Consider the following 25,105-nt stretch of genomic DNA (forward strand, 5'->3'; position numbering starts at 1 on the left):
CGCCTCCGCTCGCTTCGCCAGCTGCGTCGCATGCCTGATAACATGTCGGAGGATTGAAAAGGAGATCTCGCGTGCGCCGCAACCACAGTTGAGGCGACAGTATGGACGGCGACAATTCTGACAAGCAGGAGGAGGCCTGGAGTCGACATCGGAACGAGCTGAAGAGGAAACGAATCGCCCAGGAAAGAGACAAACAGCGCGCCGAACGACTGGCTAAATGCCGCAACATAGCTAGACAGCCAGAGTAACCTGGACTTGCAATCAAGATTAACCAAGGCTAACCACGCTATGCCTTAGCTTTCGCTACGTATATCCTGGCATAACCGAGCTAAGCCACTGCCAATTTTTTCGACGCCAGAAGGCAGCGCGTGCCACCTTTTTGCTCTCCAGCGTTCGTCGGCGCGCGTCTATATCCGAACGGACGGCAGATACAGTGTGTCCCAACAGTCATGCAACAAGATTTAGAAATATGCAAATGCCACGCAGCTGGACAGAAGCAATGAATTGTTCGTTGTCGCTTGGAGATACCGAGATTAATTTTGGCACTTCCCCTAATTACGTAATTAGGAGAATTGCTCATATAATTAGAATTGCGCTCGTATTATATTTAGATGAAAAGTGTCAACAATGAAATTATAGAGCAACGTGAAAAATTCCCGATACCGACTTCGGTTGCTCAATTGGTGCTACATAAAAGTTATATTTTTTGTCTCGCGGCAAAGGCGGCCGCATTTCTATGGGGGCGAAATGCAAAAGCACGTCTGCCCATAGACTAAGGCGCCCGTTAAAGAACCCCGGGGTGTCCAAATTTCCGGAGACCCCACTATGGCGTGCCTCATAATGAGATCGTGATTTTGGCGCCTAAAACCCTGCAATTTTTTAAAAAGCCTTTTCCGAGCTTGAAGCAATCCCGCGAATACACGCAAATTGCCGCGAGTGGCCAGTCGCGCCGCAATTTTGCGCGTGTCCGCGGGTTTGTTTCCCGCTCGGAAAAATAGTGTTATGTAGCACGTATTGAGCAACAGAAGGCTCTTTAGGGAGTTTTGCTTGTTGCTCTATAAGTTTCTCATTCACACTTTTCTAATCATGACACTTGATATTTTGATTTATTAAGGCTAATAGGCGAGAAGTTAACAAACATGACTGGGTGAAAGCCACGTTAAAGTAAAGGATAAACTGCAATTAGCGACAGTTTTTTTACAACTGTATTCACTGTCGTTAAATAATAAGACAATAACTGACAGTTTCCCTCTTTCTGAGATATTACAGTGATGTGAACACTTTCTGAATGGTTACGCTACCACGAATGTAGCGTAACCATGATTGGGTCATGCTTGGGTCGTGCGACTCGATGTCGCAACTTGCAACAAACCAGTGCGTTCTCATCACCACTGGCCATTGTTCTTTTGTTTTTTTTGTTCTGCTTACCATATCGAAATTCCTTAAAACGTGCTCATCGCTACGTGCGTGTGCTAATGTCTGGCCAGGTAAAGTCTGGTAAATATTTGAAAGGAGAGTGTCGCGGTAGACGTCCATTCTGAGGCTTAATGTCAGGGCGAACCGGTTCAAGGGTGCTTGCACGCCGACGATTAGGTTCAGCGCGTCTTCCTGCGAAAAATACACAAAGACAAACTGGTTGTAGCCCCTCATCAGGTAGGAAGAAGTGGAAAAGGATGCGAATATTTCACCGAATGGTCTGAAACGTGTAAGAGGGCCGTCAGGAGCGCCCTGTGTAGAATTAATTCGGCGCTATCCCGTCCAATATAAGCTGAGGATGTTGAAGATAAACTAGTGCCTCCATTAAGTGCAATGGGGGTGTTTTTCTAGCAGCACTTGATGCAACTTTGCAGCGGTAGGTCTAAACAAGTCAGTCAGAGCTATCGTGAAGCTGGCGAGCAAGCGCTTCTTTTCCTCTTCCTGTACTTTCACAAGCACCATGGCCAGTGCCCTCATGAGAGTAGATACATTTTTCTGGGCTGACGGGAGGCAACGAAATAAGTAACTGGGTCTTGTACATTAACTCAATCTTACGCTGTTTAGGTGCAGTTTAACACCAAATTTTGAATTTTTGTTCTTTATGATGTGTTACAACAAATTATTCCACTTACAACAAAAATATTTATTTCAAGCGTTTTCGGTGCTCCTTGTATTTCACTTTCAGTTTGCATTTGTTATGTCTGTGCTTGAGCAGTCATGTAACAGAACTATGGCTAAGTGCAAGTCAGCGAAAAAGATGTCTCTGCAGTGGTCACCTCCTGCTCTCGAGGCATACCTTGTTTTGCACCGCTAAGCTTCGAAGATACGTTTGCTTTTTGCTCTGCCACTGAAGCTTGGTCCCGCTAGATTCGCAAGTCATTTCAATAAAGGCCACCCACTCTGCCAAACTTCAGTTTGTTAAACCTTGCACTAAACCTTTTCACTTATGCTTCGGTAACATGCTTGGGTTTCGACTTTTTCTCTGTGGCCACTCCGTGTCCAGAGGTGCAGCTGTTAGCGTTCTTCGTTGAAATACGCGCATGCACAAAATGTGGCAGGACAAGTGAGCGCTTAGCCGCGCAGTGAAGCGGGCCTGTGCACGTGCAGTGATGGCTAGATGCGGTCACAATTCGTTCAGAAATATCCTATCAATATATTTTCTTCTCGTCTTTCAAAGTGGCAACGTTGAAATTATTTCTTCCCAATCGCTTACCCCGATGTTACAAAGACGTGGCGCTGAGAGAGTTCTACACCGATCCAGCGACGTTAACGATCCTTATTCACGCGTGGACTCTCAACGCTGCCACACAATCTCGATCGCAATTATTATGGGCACACTCATATTTACTAAGAGCAGAGTCAAAGCCAGGTATTAGAGAGACAAAACTACGCGGTTGCTCTTCGTATAGGTCCTTATTATCTTCAGAAAACGTTTGGCGTATTAACTCCATAAATTCAGAACAAGCACGAAAAGTGTCGCTAGTAAAATGTGCCGACGAAACGACGCATTTTTGAGAGTAGTAAATTAGAGATAAGCCAACGAACTGAAGACTAGTCAAGGAAACATTTCTACTCGGCTTTTCAGACGTCATGATCACAGCGGTATTATGCTTGTTGTTGAATTTAATTACAAATATATTTTCATTTCATTTCATTTATTTTCACCTTAAAGGCGTGGAGGCATTACATAAGGGAGGGCTTTAATCCTTGTAGCAATGTTAGAAGAAGTGTACAGAACATTAAGGAAACAACAATAAACAAATACAAGCCAGGAACAATTGTGAAGAAAAAGAAACATCGTGTTAGAGTAAGGGTCGGTGGGATCAGTAATTAAGCACAGTGGTTATTTAACATTTCGCGGAACGTTTTACGGTCAGTGCATGACACGATATCTTCTGGGAGATGGTTCCAATGGGTTATAGCGTAGGGAAAGAATGAAGTGTTCATGGCAGACGATCGGGTGTTAATGTTTGCTATGGGACGACTGTGGCTTAAGCGAGAGGCTGTACGTAAGGGTGGATTTAACAGGGAATGCCTGGAGTGTGGATGGTAATAAAAGGTGTGAAGCAAGCAGAGACGAGAGATGATCCGGCGGGAACCAAGTGATGGTAGTTCAAGTGTACGTTTTAGTGCGGTTATGCTGGTATCACGAGAGTAATTGGAAGTTATAAACCGAGCAGCGCGATCTTGTATTGCTTCTATGTCATAGGTTAGATATGATTGGGAAGGGTGCCAGATAGATGACGCATATTCTAACTGAGGACGTACGAATGTTAGATATGCTAGCTTTTTTATTTCTGGTGATGCGGCTTTCAGGTTGCGTTTTAAATATCCAAGGGTGCGTGAAGCATTAGAACAGATGATGTCAATATGAGTTGCCCATGATAGTGTCGATGTCATGTGAACGCCGAGATATTTGTAAGACGGGGCATGATTTATAGGAGCTGAATTTATTGTGTATGTGTGACTGGTTAAGCTGTGGTTGCGGGTGAATAACAGAGCTTTGCATTTAGTAAGGTTAAGCGGCATGTACCATTTCTCGCACCATACGGCGATAGAATCGAGATCCTGTTGTAGTGCGGCGATTTCATTCGAGCTTTCGATTGGGGAATATATGACACAGTCATCCGCGAAAAGACGCAATTTATTCTTAACGTTAGCAGGTAAGTCATTGATGTAGATGAGGAATAGCAGAGGTGATAAACCAGCACCCTGTGGCACACCCGATGTTACGCTGCTAAGAGATGTATTATGGTTTTCGTTGAAAACTTTAATATGAAAACAATTACTCCGCATAACACAAATACTGAGTGCCGCCTTATCATTATTTATTTCTTTATTTCTTTATTTATTTGTTTCCATTGCTAAAATGCAATGACGGGGGCAAAGATAAAAGCTGCACTGAGGCAGCTTTGAGGTGCCCTTAGCCCCCGTGTTACATGGTGGCAGTGACTAGCGCAATCAACCGTACGCAAAGAACATTACATATAAATAATAATTACAATCATCAATCAAGAGAATTTTCTATGACGGAACAAAGAAACAAGGAACAAAGAAATGGGATAAGGACAAATAAAAGCAATGCAGATAGTACGCACCACCACATTACATACACTTGGCAATACATAAATAAAAGTGAAAATCTCGTACACTTGACGATGCATAATTAAAGGTGAAAAGATTCGATGGTTGATTATTATTGGAATAATTAAGTGAAAGAAAAGGACGACCAAAAATTATGTCATTACAAACATTAACAAGACACACATGTGAATACAGGTGAAAAAGGAATTACGCTTGATTCATTATTTAGGAGAAGGTTCTGATAAGTAACGACAGTTCTGACCGTGTTATGTTAATGATGTCAATGCCAGTGTCAAGTAATGTATTAGGCAGTCTGGATAATTTATTTTTCGTCATTTGCAAACCGTAGTTGGTTCTTGAAGGGGGTATAGACCAATATTCTCCGTGACGGGTAATATAGGTAGCTGTATTTCTTTGCAGACAAGCAATTTTTTTAAATACGCTGTTTTCAGAGTTTGAGTTTGAGTGCCATATACGAAGGAGAGAGCGGTTGTATAGAGAGTAGATTGTAGGTATGTTGTATTGTTTAAAAAGGTGTTCACTGTGACTGTGACATGGCACATTTGCAATGATAGCATAAAATTCAGCTTTTATCAACCATAGCATGAGAAAACGACATGGGAATTATTCTGTAGCTTGCGTTTGCAGACAATAGTTGGAAAAAGCCAGTGCAGATACCCAAAATGTAGACTTGCCTATTGGGGATCATGATACCCTAATGGCCCCTGTACACAGTCACAAACGCACGCGACGGCGGAGTGGCTTTACTTATTAGGCAAGGAACAGTTGGCCAGGTTGCAACACCTGTTCGACACCGGGCGAGGTGTCTCAAATTTGGTTGTCTTTACTAGAAAATAATCTCCTGCCTTCAAGTTTTTACTGATGACGATAATTTTGAATTCTGTCGTCTTAACTTAGTGGCGCACTACATCGCCGTCTGCCTTATTCACATCTGCGAGTGCCAGGGGCATAGAAGTCGTGGTGTAGTTAAAGCAAAATATAAATCTTAACACCCGGCCAAATACATACGGACGTACTGGTTGCGGAAACACTTACCAATGTAGGCTCGGTGAAGTGGTAAAGGCAGTGAGTGTCGCGAGCAGTCGACGGTTGCACTTGAAGCGATTTAACGTCTGTTGTGGTCAAAATGATGACGATACTTGTAATCCTGCACGGTGAAAAGTAAATCAAGGCAATCAGCAATGCAATACTAGTGAGCTCCATTCGTACTTCATTTCATTTCATTTATTGAACCCTCAGGGCCAAAGGCATTAAAGAGGGGAGTGGTTACAAAACAGAAATACATAAATATATACAATGCATATTACAGAACAAGTATTATCATCATCCTGTTATACAATGTGAGTTAGTGCAGAACGAAAATGCTGGTTATCAGTTATCTGCGGCAAGGCGGTTCCATTCGCATGATGTGCGAGGCAAGAAAGACTGAAATGCAGTTTTAGTGTTACATGTTTTAATGCCAACTTTGTGACGATGGTCAATGCGATTTGACACGTATCTGGGGGACTAAATGAGGGAATCGCGTAGCATGGGGTGACGGTATTGTTTATGAAAAAGGCTCAAACGAATTGTTGGCCGGCGGGATGCTAGAAGAGGTAACGAAAGATTAGCTTTCATGCTTGTTACACTTGCGGTACGGTTAAAATTGTACAGAATAAAACGAGCAGGTTATTTTGAACCACCTCAAGTAAAGTTATCAGTTTTTCATGATGCGGATCCCATATCGCGGCGGCATATTCCAAATTAGAACGGATTAGTGTTTTATAAAGCAGTAATATCAAAGAAGTTTTGGAGAAGTTACGGCGCACGTAGCCCAACATGTGGTTAGCTCTGTTAGTAATGTATTTAATATGACGCGTCCAGTTAAGGTCAGCAGAAATAAGAACACCCAGGTATTTATATGAAGTAACCGCTTCTAACGCAACGTTATTTAGGTAGTATACAGGCGGAGAGTTGGCACTTCTTGATATTCGCATAATTTTGCACTTTTTAGTATTAAGTTTCATAAGCCATTCGTTACTCCAAAGAGAAATGTTAGAGAGGTCACGCTGAACACTGTTAGCATCGTCGGGGAATTTTATTTCGCGGAAAACAACACATTCATCAGCAAACAAAAGAATGTTAGATGATACAATGGAAGGGAGATCATTGATGTAAATAAGAAATAAAAGGGGTCCAAGCACTGAGCCTTGTGGCACGTCCGAGTAAACTTCGCTGAAAGGTGAGCTAAAATCATTATTGTAAACGAACTGCGATCGGTTAAGAATAAAGTATTCAATCCATTTCAGAACATTGTAGTCGATATTCAGTTGGGTTAGCTTTAAAAACAATAAGTGGCGACATACCCTGTCGAATGCTTTCGAGTAATCTAGGAAAATGCAGTCAGCTTCTGATGCGCCATCTAAAATATGGAGAAGTTTGATAGTGAAGCTGGCAAGTTGTGTTTTGCAAGAAAATGACCTACGAAAGCCATGCTGTGTGGGTGTAAAAAATGAATTAGACTCGAGAAAGTTCCCAAGGTTAATGAAGATTACATGTTCTAATAGTTTGTAACAAGTGCTAGTGAGAGAGTTGGGGCGATAATTTATAGGGGATGTTATATTTCCTGACTTGAATAATGGAACCACCTTCCCGACTTTCCATTGTGTTGGCAGAGTGGAACTATCGAGAGTCTGCTGAAATATCTTTGTTAGTATTAAGGAACTGTAGACAATTGTATTTTTTTAAATTTAGCATGAATGCAGTCAAAACCTGGCGATGAATGAGTTTTAGGGCATCAATAAGTTTAGCAACGCCAGATGAATCGATTAAAATTTGAGGCATAGTTGGGAAATTATACCGGAGTGGAACGGTATGTTTGGTGTTTGATCTGCGCGAGAAGTACAGAACAAAGGTTTCGTTAAGTTCTGGTGCGCATAAATGAGCCCGGAATAGGGTCACCTGACACGTCAGTGTAGTTAATAGATTCTTCGGTATGCAGGTTGATGACGCGCCAAAATTTTTTAATGTTGGTAGATAGCATCGATGGTAAATTGTTAGAGAGGAAGTTATCTTTTTCTTGCTTAAGCGTAGTTATATAGGCATCAGCGGCAGTCTTGTATGCGTCCCAGTGTGCGTTACATTGTGATAGCCTGGCTGTACGATATCGGCGCATTTTTCTGTTAGGTAGGCGTATTATACGGGCGGTATACCATGGGGCTTGAGGATTAGAAGTGATGGTGCGTCTTGGAACATAGTTTTGAGTTAGTTTGTGAACTTTGGCCGTGAACATATCCCAGTCAGTTTGCACAGAGCGTTCGTTAATGTTTGTGAAGAAGTTTTGAGTAAACACTGATAATTCATTGTTAATAATAATAATAATATATGGGGTTTTACGTGCCAAAACCACTTTCTGATTATGAGGCACGCCGTAGTGGGGGACTCCGGAAATTTTGACCACCTGGGGTTCTTTAACGTGCACCTAAATCTAAGTACACGGGTGTTTTCGCATTTCGCCCCCATCGAAATGCGGCCGCCGTGGCCGGGATTCGATCCCGCGACCTCGTGCTCAGCAGCCTAACACCATAGCCACTGAGCAACCGCGGCGGGTAATTCATTGTTAATGGCATCGAAGTCTGCTCTAATATAATCTAGTATGGTCTTTTTCTTTCTTGCAGGTTTAGGACAGGCAGTGTTAATGTTGAAAATCAGCAGAGTGATCATTTATGTTAAGTAAATGGTGATGGCTGAAGCAAAGTCGGCTCGACTGGTTAGGATCAAATCTAAAGTGTTGGCTATGTTGACAGAGATTCTGGTAGCGTTAGTGACTAATTGGGTAAGTGAAAAAACAGAGCATAAATCAAAATCACTGGCATCGGATGAAAATTGAGATAGGGTGAGAGGCTGGGTAACCCAAGAAATATTCGCAAAGTCAAAATCACGTAGTAAAAACAAGGAAGCCGATGGAATTCTGGTGTGCATTATGTTAAGTTCGTCATGAAGGTCGTTCGTAAATGAGCGTGGAGAGACAGGAGGACGATAGCATACGCCGAATATTATTTTCTGATGGTCAAGAGTAACTGATGCCCAGACAGTTTGCAAGACGCTATTAGTGGAGATGCATGATGACTGATGATGATGATGATGATGATGCATGATGATGAGTAAGCAAGTGCCAGTCATTCTTTATCTGGGTATTCGGGCACATCGTATATTGAATGATTCGGATGGATTGACTGCTATTCGGGCCGACGGCTTCATTGTCAACATCTAGATGTTTTGCTTTCTCTGGAAACCGAAAGAAATTAATTTATGGGATCTTTCACACCATACCCAGGACCTCATTTTGAGGTGCGAAATGTATTTATTATTTTTTATTATTATTTGAACATACTGCAGGCTTTGACGCCACTTGTAGAAGTGGTTACAAAGGTAAAATAACAGCAATCATGAACAGAAATGAGTGGTTTTACCTTGGGTTACAAAAGATTCTACAGTATTACCACGTACAGCAGTGTTAGGTAAGTCGTTCCAGTACGAGATAGCGGAGGGAAGCAGTGAATTTGGTGATTTGTATTGGTTTGATTTGTTAATTAGAATATTTGTAATTGTATTGGTACATTATATTCGTCCATGTGTAAGTGTATCTTTTCACAGAAATGTTTTTTTGCCACTCCCATCTGTAATGCTTCGGCCCTGAGGGTACAATAAATGAAACGAAATGAAATATTTATGTATATTTATGAATAATATTTATCCCCGTAACAATATTAGAGAGGTTTAGAATAGGGGACCCAAACGTTTTGGGGCCCCAAAGAAATAGCGTCGAAGCCACTGCGCCTGCGCGAGACGCAAACTGTGTTTGGATTTTGCGTTGGGAACGCAAGGTTGGCGAACTACCTTAGTGTTGTTGGTTCTTGATGAGCGTAAAAACGGATCAAGTAGGTAACGTGACCGCGGAATTTTGCAGTTGCCATGGCACAAAACACAAATGAATTTACCAACCATAAGCAGTATTTCTAAGTATTTTTCTCGTATTTTATGTGAAATTTCCTGTATTTTGTTATGTTTAGTGCCCGATTGTTGTTTGGCACAGCGTTTTGCACCCACAAATAAATTCAAATGGTCGGTTCTTTTTGGTGTAGTTACTGTGCTAAGACAAGCATGTTGATTTTTGTAACATGGCTATGGGCTGCATACTTTTCATGCACTGTTTGTGTATATATATATATATATATATATATATATATATATATATATATATATATATATATATATATATATATATATATATATATATATATATGTTATTTTTCTTGCATTGCCATTAACGTCTCAACTGTATTGCCCCTCCTGCATGGGCCAGTATGTTGGCCTGCAGTATGAATAAATAAAATAAAATAAGCATTGAGGTTATTCTTCGTTGCGCCAGTGGTTCTAAATGTGCTTTCGATAACAGTTCAGATACACTGAACTGCCTTGAATAAACAGAACATATGAATCTGTATGCCAGTTTTTGTATAGGCTCTATCAATTAGGTGTTTTTGATAAGGGCTCCAGAATAAATTAGCATATTATAATGATGGTTTTATAAGTGTATTGAATACATTTACTTTGACGTGTGGCGGAGTGTTCCGCAGTTTTCTTCTTAAGAAGGACAGTTTACCTTCAGCGGTTTGACATATGGAGGGGATAAGAGTTTCCAGTTAAGGTTCAACGTGATATTAAGACCAAAGTATTTTACCCGGTTGCATTTCACGAGTGGGGTGTTTCCTGGAGTATACATGAAATGAAGTGGATTTTTCTTGTCTCATGACTCATGTCTCATGCCCCATGTGTCGCACCATGAACGGATGGATTGAAGTGAATTGTTTAGTTTGATTTGGTGTCCTATATTACGTGCAACTGAGTATACCACGCAATCATTGGCGAAAAGCCGTACGTAGACCATTCTATGAGCATTCAACTCGATATCGTTGATGTACATAAGAAATAAGATAGGAGCAAGAACGGACCCTTGCGGTACTCCTGAGTAAATTTCAAGTTGCTGCGAGACATGTATATCTATGGCCACACTTTGTGTTCGATTCAATAGAAAGCTGCAAATCCATGAAATTATTTTGCTAATAATACCGAAGGCTGAGAGATTTGTAATTAAATGTTGAGGCCGGACAACGTAAACCGCCTTGGAAAAATCTAAGAATATTGCGTCTATTTGGTCTTCATCGCTTATCGCATTAGATATTTCTTCCGTTAACTCAGTGAGTTGGGGTATGGTTGACAGACCTGAACCTAAATATGTGTTGTCGGCTGTAAAGCAGATTGTTACTATCGGAATGGCATATTATAGCGCAAATTAGGTGTACCAGTAGTCTAGATTAGGCGCTTGTTAACGATACAGGGCGGTAGTTATTTATTTATAATTTCGAACCGATTTGGAAATTGGAGTGCTCTTAGCATTGCGCCAATCTTGTGGTAACGTCGCTGTTTCAAGGGATGTGGTAAATATTTAGCGCAGGTATTTTTGGCATAACGATTTAGAAATGAATTATTAATGTTGTCGGGGCTGGGAGACTTCTTCAAATCCAGTTTTCCTAAAAGAGAAATGCCTACTTCGCTTACAGTTAATTCTGACATGGACACTATCAGCGGACGGGGTTCTTGTTGGGCGTTAGAGGCATGTTTCGTGAAAACAGATTGGAAAAAAGTGCCCAATTCCTTCGCAATACCTTTCGGTTCGGAAATGATGGTATCTGAAATTTTTAGTTGTGAAATGGTTTCGTGTTTATCAGCTAAGTATCGTCAGAATTTCGGAGGTTCTGCGCAATGGGGGGAAGGGGAACGAAGGTAATGTTGTGAAGGCGCGATTTGGCTTCTGTGATTTTATGTTGCAAAGTAATGGTAAGGTTACGGGTGTCGCCGTTCCTTCGTTTGCTCCGTCGGCGTTTTATCTTTCTTTTCATCTGTTTTATTTCTCGCGTTATTTATGGGTAGTTCCTGTTGATACGCTTTTTCGTTTGTGGAATAAAATTGGCTTCGCAAAAAGAAACGATGTCTTTAAAACATGGCCACAGCTCGTTCACGTATGTCATTATATTGAACTGCGGCAACTTTGACTCCGGGAAGCTGAACACGCCAGGATCGTCAGCGCGCGCATAATCGTTTGCACATGTGGGGACTGGTTTTTTGTGTTGCCGAGTCGTTGATATGAGGCAGGATAAGATAATCGCCTTGTGATATAAAATACCGCTTTCTGTCGACACAGTAGACTCCTGCAGCCTATTGTGCACGAATATTTAGTCTAGAAGCGATGATGAGAATGAATAGTGGGGTCTCCGGAATAATTTCGATGATGGTGATGATGATTGGGATTTGTTTGGCGCAAGGGCCAAAAGTGGCCAAGAGCGCCAAGGCTATGATAATAGACTGCCATAGTTGACTGAATAATGAATAACGACATGCGGCTGTAAAAAGGCCTCAAGATATTCGTTAAAATTATTAAAATTATGGGGTTTAACGCGCCAAAACCACTTTTCTGATTATGAGGCACGCCGTAGTGGAGGACTGCGGAAATTTCGACCACCTCGGGTTCTTTAACCTACACCTAAATCTAAGCACACGGGTGTTTTCGCATTTCGCCTCCATCGAAATGCGGCCGCCGTGGCCGGGATTCGATCCCGCGACCTTGTGCTCAGCAGCCCAACATCATAGCCACTGAGCAACCACGGTGGGTCAAGATATTCGTTTAAAACTGCGTAAATATATTCTTAATTTATCCAGACAAAGATACATCAGATGTGCTATGGTAAACGGTGTACTACGAAGAAGCGATGCAACAAAATATGCCACTACAAGTAGCACAACTGCGTATACAAGGCCCCCCAGCACAAGGGCCCGGAAACATGCGCCACACAGGTCGCTACTATCATAGCATGAGTCTATCATGCACCACTATCATGGGCTGATACCATGCAGTAAATCGGCATCTTGCAAAAAATTACTAACAAACATACTAAGACATGTTGGTCAGATGCATAGATATTGCACAAACACGAGTACAAGAAATTCACTGCTGCATTCGTGTGTTTCATTAAATACACTATAGCTCTTACTACACTTGGGTAGTCGGTAAATATGAGAGCTTTTTGTAGTATTGAAGCCTTTATGTGTTTTACAGCCGAGAGCAATGCATGAGCCTGTGCCGTAAAGATGCTCGCTCCTGCGTGCAGAATATTGCATTCCGAGAAGCAGGATCGGACATCCGCGTAAGATACGCCATTAGGTGATTTTGATGCACCGGTATAAACTTCTGGATAGGAGTACTTTGAGTGCAGTTCCAGAAAGTGCGCACGCATGTGCATCTCTGGAGCGTGCTTTGTAACTTCTGAAAGGACGTGTCGCATTGTATCAGTTGCCACAGCCATGGTTACAACAGCCTCGTTGGGGCCATCAATCGATGTACTTGTAGTGGGACGTTCATTTCGTCGCTCAGCTTCCTCAGGTGCAGTGAGAAAGACTTTCTAATTGAAGGTCGGTTTCGAGATAGCGTGGCAGACGTAAAGTCATTAACAGGTTTATAACGAGAGTGTTCAGCATTAGATGGCACTTTGAGGAAGTATGCGAAGCATTTATACGTTTTTCGCAGGTGGAGCCTGTGGCCAGGCGAATCGGTAAATGGAGCACGAGATCCAAATTCCTTATTGCGCTTGGAGCAACAGTTTGATATAAGACGGAATCATAGTTCAGACGTGATCGCATCAGGCTCCTGTACAGGTTCATTAGGTAGCCCCTGTCACTGCCCCGTGGGGTGCACGCCAGAATTTTCAAAATAATAATTGTTTGCAAACATTTCGCTTTCAGATACTTTATTAGAGGTGTTAATGTAAGTTTAAAGTCAAGTACAACACGAAGAAATGTGTGCTGTGTGCTCAAAGGTAAGCGCTGACCATGGAGAGCTGGCTAGTAGGCTCCGGAACAAGGCCCATCTTCCTTGTACAGAGGACGCAGGGGCTTTTCTGCAGATTCACCTGGAAGCCGCTACGATTTGCCCATGCTGAGGCTTTGTTCAGCCCAAACTCAACGTGGCGCTCGCCTACTGCGATGTTACACGAGGTAAATCTAATCTGCACATCATCGACATATGATGAATAAAATTTTCTTTGTGGAATATACGACCGTAAAGAGTTAGTTTTAACAATAAAAAGGGTACAACCAATTACGCCATACTACGGTGCCCCAGTTTCCTGAGTAAATGATCTAGATACAGCATTAGGAATTGTAACATGGAAAGTACGGTGTGAAAGATAGCTTTCTATTATGCTAAGCGTGTTGCCACGGATACGCATCTCCGATAGCTGTCTGATGATTCCGTCGCGCCTTGTGACAGTCGACTTCTGTCATAGGCCTTTTCCATATCTAAAAAAATCTTACAAGAAATATTCTTTATGGGCAAATGCCTCGCGGAAGTTTGTCTCAATGCGCACATGATGGTCGGTTTTGCACTGACCTTCTCGAAAAGGACACTGATACGGATCAAACATGTTTGATTCAAAGAAGTGTAAGAGGCGGTTATTTATCATTTTTTGGAAAAGCTTACATAGGCAGCTTGAAAGTGCTGTGAGACGGTAGCTTGTTACCAAGGATGGGTTGTTGTCCTGTTTCAAAACTAGGACAACGATAGCTTGTTTCCATGCCATTGGAAGGTGTTCGGCTGCGCAAATGTTAAGGAGAGCGAGCAATGTAATTTGTGTATCCGTGTGCATGTTCTTGATCATGTCATACATGCTCCCGTCTGCACTCGGCGCAGAGCTTTTGCAGGTACTGAATGCTGCTCTAAGCTGAGCAATGTGCAAAGGAGGGCTATATAAATCGTTACCTACGCATCTGCAGTCCAGATTCTGGCATTCTTCTATTTCTTTGCGTGTAAGGAATGTCTGTCTATAGTGGGCGGAACTAGACACGTACTAGCGCAATCCACACTTCTGTTTCTTGTGTATCAGAATTTATTCCCAACAGAAACGTTTCTCTCCCAGCTTGTTCTCCTAGCCTACCGTCGCGTGTGCCTTCCCTGTGATTTAGTCTGTAGGAATTCAATAATGTTTTCTATACTTGGGTATCGGTGCAGAATGCCCCATGCTTCGTTTTGCTTTCTTACGCGCCTGTCTACATTCATCACTCCACCAAGGGACTCATCTTTCACATGAATGGCTTCTTGTTTGAGGGATGAACCTTACTGCTGCATCAGTGACAAAAGCGGCAAAACACGATGCTGTATCATCTATACTAAAATTATAAAATCTCGTGATGTGCAGGTGGATTCCTTCAAACATTCGTAATTAGTGTCGGCTAGTTTGTAGTGAGAGACATGTGGAGGGCAGTTGAGTTGTGTTACTGGGTTTATAGTTACAAGGAAGTGATCACTTCCTAAGGAATATTTAATTACATGCCATTATAAATCAGGGAAGATAGAAGAGGGCCGATCGGCAGGTCTACTGACGAGTATGAATTATGATAAAGATTGCTGGTTCCTTCTTACTGAAGAAGCACGCACCGGAGTTTAAAAGGAAGTTTTTAATGAGTCGATCTCGCGCGTCGCATCGTGACTGTCCTCACATCGTGTTGTGAGCGTTGAAATGTTGCGCGTTTATGTAAATCTCTGGAACCTGATCAATGAGGTTATAAAAGTCTGTTCTTTCGTGATGATGATTTGCGGGTTTATAAATGGAACAACAATGACCAATTTATTAAGAAGAATGGCCCGAACTGGCACTCCCTCAGGGGGCATCTAAAGGGTGACCTGCCGGCAAGCGACAGACTTGTCGGTTACTATTGCTACAACACCGGAGGCTTTAGCCTCGTCATGGTCTTTTCGGAAAATCAGGTAATTTCGAAGAAAATTAGTGTTCGTAGGTTTCAGATGTGAGATCACCAACTTTGGACTGTGTTTGTGTATTAGTACTGTGATGTCGTCGAGGTTATGAAGAAAGCCTTCGTCATTCCATAGAAGTATTTGTATCTCCATGATGAGAAACGTGTTCGGGCTGTGTGCTTAAGAGACGAAGATTAACTCACGGCCTCTGTACAGGCGGCGTGACGCGAGGTTTGTCTTTTTAGGAGTGATAACGAAAATCTGCCTGCTCCTTAGGCGCTGGCGGCGCCATTTGTCTAGATATGTCCATCACCTCTTGTGGTGCGTTGAACTCTTGTGAGCGCTTTGTTGAGACGTACCAACCCAGAGGTTGATAGATCGCTCTCGGGTGGCGCGGCAGCGTTAACTGCAATCGCAGAGGAGCCGGTTGGCGTCGCCAACGGTTCGCTTCGAGCGGGCCGGACAGCCGCTGGAAGCCGTTGTGATGGTGCCCAATGACGCGCTACATGGGCAAAGGTATGCGTTGGCAGGCAGGAAATCCACCTGCGTGCCTCTCCTTTAAGTGCAACGATTTCTTTTTCTTCTTTTTTTTGTCCAGGTGAGTTACGACCGTAAGTTTGCTGCGTGCTCACCATCACAGTTCACACAGTGTGGATAATTCTCGCAATTTTCGGGAAAGTGTTCATGTGTGCCGCCTATAGCACAGGTAATTCGACTTCGACATTTCTGCGAGTTATGGCCAAATGTCGCATGTAAACCATTTCAGGGCGTTTGGTACGTATGACCTAACACGGATCTTATGGCATGCTTCGTTAGTTTCGGGACGTATATTTGAGCCTAAGGTAAGAATGTGCTTTGTTGGGATTTCTTTGCCATCTCGTCTCAACTTGATTCATTTCATATTTATTGCGTTCTGGTCGCTCTAGTCCTAGAAGCTCCATCTCGGTGCGTTCCAGGACCAGGAAGTCATCGTACGCAATGACACCATGGGGGATGTTCACTGTGCAGTGTAGGATAATAGTCAATGGAATCTCCCCGAAGGGTGCTATATTTGGCAGCTTTTCGTGTTGCTTCTTGTCGCAGAGTTCCAAGAGGCGGTCACCGCTGGTCAATTTCGTAACTTTGTAACCTGGGCCTCTAGCATATGTCATGCATTTTGCCACAAAGAACGGTGAGATGGCTCTCACTGTTATTTCCTGTTTTTCACTGTGAATCACGTGATAGCGGAGGGAAATCTCTGTTCTGTGACCAAAAAATTGACAAACTTCTTCGGTGTGCTCCCTTTTCTAGGCCCATCGGGTAACGTGGGCAAAGCACAAGCCATGAATCTTTCGGCAGAAACGCCAGCTATCCAACATACAGCCCAACAAGGGGCTGTAGGACTTGGAAAGTAAGGCCCTGCAAAAGCCAGCTGTACGTTTCCACTATAACTAAATACCTACAATCAATGACGGCTATGACTCACAAGGCTAACCCTTGCCGCCAGGAATGTTGGAAGTAAATGGAAGAGAATAGAAGGCAGGAAATATTAATAGTGAGGGAGAAAGACGAAGGTTGAATATAAGGCCAGGAAAAGGCGACTGCCGATTTCCTTCAGGTTGATCAGTCTGGAGGCACCGTCTGTCCGTAGCCGAGGCCTAGGAAGTGTGTTGCCTCCGCCGGGAGGCCTTGAAGGTCCGAGACGCCGGTATCGGCTCAACCCCCAGGCTCCCCCTTCCGCAGACACGGCTAAGCAGTGCACGGCTGCACATGGGTGGCTCCAACATTCATGCGCTCGGGTACGTGGTGACGCAACACGCCAAACGCCTGCTCACACAGACACCCCTGCGGGGTGTAGAATAATTTTGGCGGCCTGGGTTTGCTTACAGCGCACCCAAAACTGGGCGCACGGGCGTTGTTCGTACTTAGTTCCCATGGAAATGCGGCTGCTTCTGCCGGGATTTGATCCTGTGACCTCGTGCTCAACAGAATAACTCCAAATGCGTTAAGCAACCATGGTGGGTTTCTTGGTAAACTAAAGGCTGCGTTAAGTTGACCTCCCGCCACGCAAACTTGCAGCATATTGTCGAACCTAAGAGCGCGCCAGCGACTGCTCTGGGACGAGCAGTTATGACCCTGGAAATGTCACGAGCGACTCTAGCGCTTTCAGTGAGTCGAACTGCCTGCGATTCTACTCGGCGTTATCACCGTTACTGCGCCGTTCTTTTATTCTCTTAGCAAAAGTTCACCTCATGAAAGGTTTAACTCTTCTTGCTTATAGTGCTGCCAGCCTTTGACATCTAGTGGAGATCCCGGTGATCTAACACCCGAGGTGAAAATGGACAAATGGGCAGGTAGCATTTCTTTCAGTGCATTCGGGCTAGCCAGAGCATGAGCGACTCGAAGAAGAGCCAAGCTGAATCGCAGTCCTCCCTAACGCTACAAAGAGCGGCGTGAGAAAGCGCTTGGTAACAAACATGAGCAACAGCACCACATTGCGCCCGATCCCATTAGAGACATAGCGATACCACTCTTACGCCATAGAATGCAAATAAGGCACGCGTTTTCAGAGTCCGTACAGTCATGAAGTCACCGATGAGGGTTCACGCTATTATACATGGCGCGAAAACAATCAGTCACGTTCGCGGCGCTGGATTTCCGGTGGCACGCAGAAAATCCAGCGCCACTGTGAAGAGCCACAGCGTCGGACGGACGCTATGGACCACAAAAAAAAAAAAACAACCAGGCACAATCCCAAAATCGGATTAAAGGGGCCTAATTAGGGTAGATAAATATGCAGCAAGTTTAACACAAATTAGAACAAGATTGATTAAGGTTGCATTTTATTTCAAGGTGGTAACATTGACAAGTCCTCTTGTTTTCGCATGCCAGTCACGTAAGGATGTTGCATTGACCGTCATTTTTTTACTGAATACACTGAAGCAATGCCTATGGTTTAAAAAAGGTAAAAATACAGTCAAGCTAATTATAACTAATGGCATCAAAATAGCGATTCTGATATTAGCCTGTGCCCATGCAAAAGGAGTGAATATATCGCCAATAGGAAAGCGTATTATACAGAGTGGCCAGGGCTTCGCCAACACGTGAAAGTTCACTGTACATTGCCGCAAATTTTTAGCATCTTCTTCGGCGATGCAATGCCTTGCACTGAATGGCCAAGCACAAATCTCATGGAGCGCGATTATATGCAAAGAAATCTTTGGTATGAAAGATACCCAAATCCGGGAGAAAAAGTCGCCATATTGTGTCCGTTAAACGAGCACGGAATTCCGTTTCAGATTTAGAAATGCCATGAGGTCAAGGCTGTGTTATAGTGTTACCTAACTCGAGGTAGTTTCGAAACTGCTGCGTAGTTTTTTCACTGGCCCGCCAATAGAATTTGTTGCTCTGTCGGATTGGTGTCAATATTGGTGACTTCTAACGCTGACAAGAGAGATAAAGTTTATACCGAAAATTACTTCCAGAAGCGTTGCCCCAAGGCCCTACAGCTAAACAATATTAGATACACTTTCCTGGCTTAAAGAGACGCGAAGCTAAATAGGTCGTGGCAGGGGTGAATAATAGGCTTTTATAGTAATGAATTCGTAATTTGTAGTGATAACACGCTTTCGCAGGCGAGAAAACCGCGGGATAGAAAATAAGAGCGGCACCGCCCATTTTTAACTCTAGTACTTTTAATGTGACGCCAACATTGTAGGAGTCAAGAGAGCGGCAGAGAGGAAGTTCACGGGAGGATTACATCAACTCGTGCGTTGTGGCATTGGTGATTCGAATTATGCAGCACCACGAGATCTCTGGTGACAGTTTTCTTCGCTACTAAATCATAAATTTACAGACAGAAAACGATTATGGATTCCTGAATTTATGATATTTCGATCGAACTCGTTGTAATAGGTTTCCTTTTGTTTTGCTTTCAAATGGAACCATATCTTTTCATCAAGACATGCAAATTTCTTTATCGCTGCATTGTCTTAAGATACTGGGCCCGCGTAAGGAATAAAGGAAATGAAAAAAAGCAAGTTGGCACTTTCCCTAAGAACAAATGGCATATAATGTTGAGAAAGCACTTGCGAACAAAGTACTTTTTCATTCTGCCACTATTTCTCTCGCATACGGCTACTCGCTCTCCTAGAGTTCAAAATACCCTTGAGCACAATCGACTGCAACTGTACACGAAGACACCTTGACTGAATTCTGCTTTGGGTTGTAGAAATTGGCCCATCTAGTGTTAACATTCGACGTTCACTATCTAAAACGCTGCCATGCAGAAATACTGTTCTGACTAGAAATGACAGCAAAATTAGGTGTGCAAAAGGAAAGTGCAGTATACAACACTTCATTGAGGGAGGACAATGCACTTAAAGGTAGGAAATAGGCCCGAAAATTGTGTTTCTATGTTTGTGATTTTCACGCTTCCAATACACTTCATTTTCTTAAGATTTTATAAGTTTTGTCCTCATTGTAATGCTTTCGAATGTTTTTTCTCGATTTGTGAAATCACGATCTTTCGTGCCCTTTGTGTTATGCAGGAACAATATCTTTTGCTTTATTTATGCTGAAAATATGTATTTCTTTCTAGAAAGATACATAGTTGTGTACATACATACAACGATACATACGTACAAAGCTGTTTGGGTAAGTAAATTTTGTTATACGTCTCTTTCGAGGAAGCTTTTGACTTGAACCTTTTTGTCTAGTATCAAAGTGGGAATTTTTATTGCCAAGTTTTACAACCTATAAGTTTGCCTGAAAACGGCCTAACACATCCATTTTTATTGTTTATGAAAAGATGTCAAGATTCATAATCTTTTCTGCGTGCCGTACTTTGCCGTGCAAGTGGCTGTTTAATAGGTAATTAGATTTTGAAGAAATATCCTGTTTTGAATATGATAAAAAGTTATGATCCTACAAAAAACTATTTGCATTTTTGAAATCAGCTGGTACAATTAAATTACTCGAGCAAAGCTTATCCATACTTAATAATATACTTTAGCGCGTACACAACGAAAGGGGAGACAAGGCAAAGGCAGCTCACAAACGCTTACTCGGAACAAAGTTTATTTTTCGAGAGGAAATTGCATAGATATTAAGAGACCGAGACCGACCAAGCTGCCAAGTGCTTTTTTATGGAAAAAAGGAAACGCGCCAGCTCAACAGCGAAGAAGCAGAATATCAGGTATGATGATACCTAGGCACGTACAAAAACGATCAAGTACATTAACAGGGCTTACACTAACTTCCCCACGGCGATGAAGCGACCAGCCTGGCCGTAGCTGAGAGAACATGTAAACGGGGAGTGAGGGGCTTCATCTGCGAGACGTGAAGAATTTCTGCAATCCGGCGATGGTGGTCAGCGACGGGGTGTACTGGGACTACGAGATAGCTCACTACAGAAGTTGGCTGCACAATGGGGTATAGTCCAGTGTAGCGTGAAGGGAGCTTTTGAGAGAGACCTGGAATTCGGAGTGGAGTCCAAAGCAGGACTTCGTCACCAGAGTGAAAGCTGATGTCATGAAGTTTGTCAGCGCAGCGACGTTTCCTCTCAGCTTGTGTAGCTTCCGTGTATCGCCGAGTAATTGGTTGGCGTTGTGCAACTCGGGCAGCAACGTCTTCTGGAAGGCACTCGCTAGGCGAGGAAGGCGCGAAAAATTATCTGTCGAATACGGAGGAAGGATGTCGTCCATACACTATGAAAAATTGACTGTAAGTGGTAGCACGTTGAAAGCAGTCTTATATGCGAATGTCACAAAAGGAAGAATTTTATCTCGGTCAGTGTGGTCAGGACGGACGTATGTACATAAATATCATCCCAGACAGCGTGCGGTGGAAGCGCTCATCAAGGCCTTTGGTTTGACGATGATAGGTAGAAGTAGATGTGTGTGCAGTATGAGCGCTCTGATTAACTTCCTCAAGAATCTGGCAAATAAACGCCTTGCCATGGGCACTCAGACGAACGCGTGGAGCCCCGTGGCGTAAGCCAACTGAGAACAAGAAAAAGTCAGTGACCTCAGACGCGGAGCCAGATTGAAGAGATGCGGTTTCGGCATATCTTGTTAAATGGCCAACCGAAGTGACAATCCAATGGAGACGGAAGGACGTCAAAGGCAAGGACCCATATAAATCAATGAGAACAAATTGAAAAGGTGCGTCCGTGCAAGGGAGAGATTGTAGTAAACTGCCAGGAGGGGCTGTCGAGCGTTTGCGGTGTTCATGTGACGCACAAGAGGCAACGTATTTGGCCACCGTTGTGGAAAGGCCAGGCCAGAAGAAGGGGATCTTGATGCGGTTGTCGGCATTATGGAAGCCTAAGTGGCCAGCAAGTACGTCGTCGTGAACTGTCTCTAATACTCGAAGGCGGAGGCAGGAAGGTCGGACTGAAAACCCCCAGTTACCTGTCGGGTGGTAAACGTAGCGGTGTAGCACAACATTTTGAAGGCCAAATTGTCGAAGCAGACGACTCAAGCGACTGTTGGGTGGCTCTGCGAACCCACTACAGTGATCCATGAGAGTTAGGTAGTATGGGTCTGCCCGCTGAAGCCCCTCCACCACTTATGAGACTGATTCCAACCAAGCTGCCAAGCGCTTTATATTCCAAAAAGGAAACGCGCCAGCTCAAGAGCGAAGAAGCAGAAGATCAGGGATGATGACATTATGAGCATCGTCCATTATCAACACATCGTCATATTATGAAGTTATCGTTACAGTGCGTCAAAGGTAGCGGAGCATCAGCAGCAACAACAACATTAAGAAAGAAGCGAGGAAGAGAAAGACGACGTGCAGTACTGACAACCACTTGCCCTACGGCTCCTTGAAATAAACGCCTTCTACACGCCCCGTAGCAATATGATGATTATGAGGATGATATGAAGGTATCACTGGCTGCGCCTGACCGCCGACGTCGCCCGTCAGGACATGCGGAGACTGTCAGCGGCGCAAGATGCCGCCGACAAGGACAGCGGGATTACTACAGCCTATCGAGCCTCCTTGTCGACAATTCCAGCAGATTGGGACGAATGTGTTGGGAACCTTTCCACCATCAACAACCGGAAATAAATGGATGGTATTGGCGGCGGACTACCTCACCCGCTTCGCTGAAACGAAAGCTCTGCCGAAAGGTAGCGCAGCTGAAGTGGCGAAATTCTCCGTCGCGAACAACCTGCTCGGACGTGGCACCTCGGAAGTCCTCATCACCGAAAGAGGAACGTCCTTTACAGCGGAGCTCACCAAGCAATTCTTCAATAGAGCCAGACAAGCCACAGGTGGACAACTGCCTACCACCGTCAGACGAATGGTCTTACGGAGTGCCTGAACAAGACCCTCGCCGACAAGCTAGCAATGTACGTCGACGTCGAGCACAATATCTCGGATGCCATCCTGTCATACGTGGCCTTCGCTTATGACACGGCTGTGCAAAAAAACAACACAGATACCGCCAGTCAAGCTGGTTTACGGCAGGAACCCAGCGTCGACTCTCGACGCCATGCTCCCGCATATCACCGACAAACAGAATCTTGACGTTGCCACCTATGTTCACTCCAGCGCGCCGAAGAAGCCCGACAGCTCGCCCGCCTGCGCATCAAAGAGCAGCAGAAAACTGAAAGCGGACACTACAAAATTTGACGACGCTACCTCGAGTACCAGATCAGCGACCGTGTTTGGGTTTGGACCCAAATACGCCGTGCCCGCTGTGGTTGCTCAGTGGCTATGGTGTTGGACGGCTGAGCACGCGGTCATGGGATCGAATCCCGGCCACGGCGGCTGCATTTCGATGGGGGCGAAGTTCAAAAATACTCGTGGGCTTAGATTTAGGTGCACGTTAAAGAAACCCAGGTAGTCGAAATTTCCGGAGTCCTCCACTACGGCGTGCCTTACAATCAGAAAGTGGTTTGGCATGTAAAACCCCATAAGTTAATACGCCAACCAGGACTAAGCGAGAATCTTTTACGCCGCAATTTCGAGCCCTACAAGATAATCGGACGCACTGGCACACTCGATTATGAGGTCGTGCCAGACAGCATTTCGCTATCACAGCGGCACCGCTCACGACCTGAAATAGTCCGAATTGGGCGACTTAAGCCGTTCTACCAGCGCTAACGAAGCTTCGGTGTTTGCATAGCTGAACTTAGGACTTTTTTTTTGGACTCTTGCTTTGGACTAGGTTTCTTTGATGTTTTGTCACTTTTCTTTAATAAGTGTCATTCCTAGGTTCAATCTCCTGTTATATTTGTAGCATCGGGATGATGCTTTTGGGAGGGGAGCATGGACACGTGGACTTGTTTATCTTTTTCGGGAGAGCACTTTTCACCGTGTAGCAAATGTTATCGATCAGCGCGGTACCCACCCGCATGCATCGGAAGTTCCTCGAATGTTATCGATGGTTCTGTTGTCACTGAAGCATCTGTAGTCTGATTGCATGTACGACGCTAATTGTGTAGAACTTTCTGGAAGACACGGGCACCATCGATTACTCTGGAACCTTCGATGACTCATTTATAAAAGCCGACGTGCTTTGATGCGCACATAAAGTTTTCGATGATCGCCGACTGCATTTGTAGCTATCGTTGTTCTATGAGTGAGCCTGATTAGGAGGGCACAGGTATGTCCAATAAAACTCTAGTTTCGTCAATCAAAGTTTTGCTTGCTTTTTCACCGTCACTACTACGTGACATGAAAACTATTGTGTCGTAGGGATCCGGAGACGAATGTAAAACCATAGTGAAAGAATTTCAGCAAGCGGGTACACTCGGCAAAACTGGCAACAGGAAATACATCACGCTAGTAGTAACGCCGACCGTTTGGTGCCGCAAGGACACAAAAAAAAAGATAATGTGAAATGAAATTAATAGACATCGTTTCACTTTTTGTTGTTTCCCAGCAAAAGTAAAAGTATCAGCGTATAAATGCAATTATACTTTACGGCTTGTTTTTTTTCCGTTGCTTAGCGACAGGCGACTGACGCGCCAGATGCATGCGTCATTCGTTAGACACGCCACCGAAGCGAGCGAGACCGGCTGCGCATCTGAGCGTTGGCCTGTTCGGCGTCCCGTCTGCCTGTTTTTCTATTTTTGGGTTTGGCCTGGTTTGTTGGACTCCCGGCGAATTCTTGCGTTCCTTCTGCACATCGACACGGCACCACTGCACTATTGGACTACGGCAAGGAGAGAAATTTTGCTCGACAGCCAGCGACGCGTTTCAAACGTTTAGGCTTACGGAACGGAACATATAGACTTGTGACGCGGTCGCAAAAAATAGCTCGGCTGTCGCGGCACAGTTAAGTTGAATTAATAACTCGTAATGGAAGATGTCTGTGACGCTTTCTATGAACGCCAACATTATATAAACTTATTTCGGTAGTTTTTTGGGCATGCTGGTCGCATAGGGTACTATTACGCTGTTTCGCGTACACTGAATCTCACTAGGACAAATTTGTCGCTTTCTCTAACCCCAACATTATTGTAACTATTTTTTTTCACTTTTTGGCATACTTTTCAAGCGCAGTAGCCGCGCTTCGCGTTGTAACGCGGTTAGCGAAAAGCAACTCGGCCGTGGTACGCAGTTAAGTCTCGCGCTTTAATGCACTGACAAGTTTGTGGCGCCTTCTCTGACGTCTAACATTGCTGAAAACTAATTTCGGAACTTTTTTTACTTCTGAGGCATGCTAGCCGTGCCGGGCCTTGT

General features: G+C 44.0%; 1 protein-coding gene across 4 annotated transcripts in view; it reads right to left on the bottom strand.

The window, feature by feature from the left end:
• The window catches only part of LOC139046746 (uncharacterized), a 201,448-nt gene that overhangs the window by 59,691 nt on the left and 116,652 nt on the right, over nucleotides 1-25,105 (bottom strand). For 3 of the 4 annotated variants that reach the window (XM_070536234.1, XM_070536235.1, XM_070536233.1), the window contains 2 exons: nucleotides 5,617-5,728; nucleotides 1,429-1,608 (listed from right to left, as the gene is read on the bottom strand). In XM_070536234.1, coding sequence (XP_070392335.1) covers nucleotides 1,429-1,608; nucleotides 5,617-5,728 — 292 coding nt within the window. The remainder of the gene's footprint in view (nucleotides 1-1,428; nucleotides 1,609-5,616; nucleotides 5,729-25,105) is intronic. The other variant, XM_070536236.1, reaches the window with a different exon arrangement.

This window comes from Dermacentor albipictus, chromosome 3 (assembly GCF_038994185.2).
Source record: "Dermacentor albipictus isolate Rhodes 1998 colony chromosome 3, USDA_Dalb.pri_finalv2, whole genome shotgun sequence".
Taxonomy (NCBI): domain Eukaryota; kingdom Metazoa; phylum Arthropoda; class Arachnida; order Ixodida; family Ixodidae; genus Dermacentor; species Dermacentor albipictus.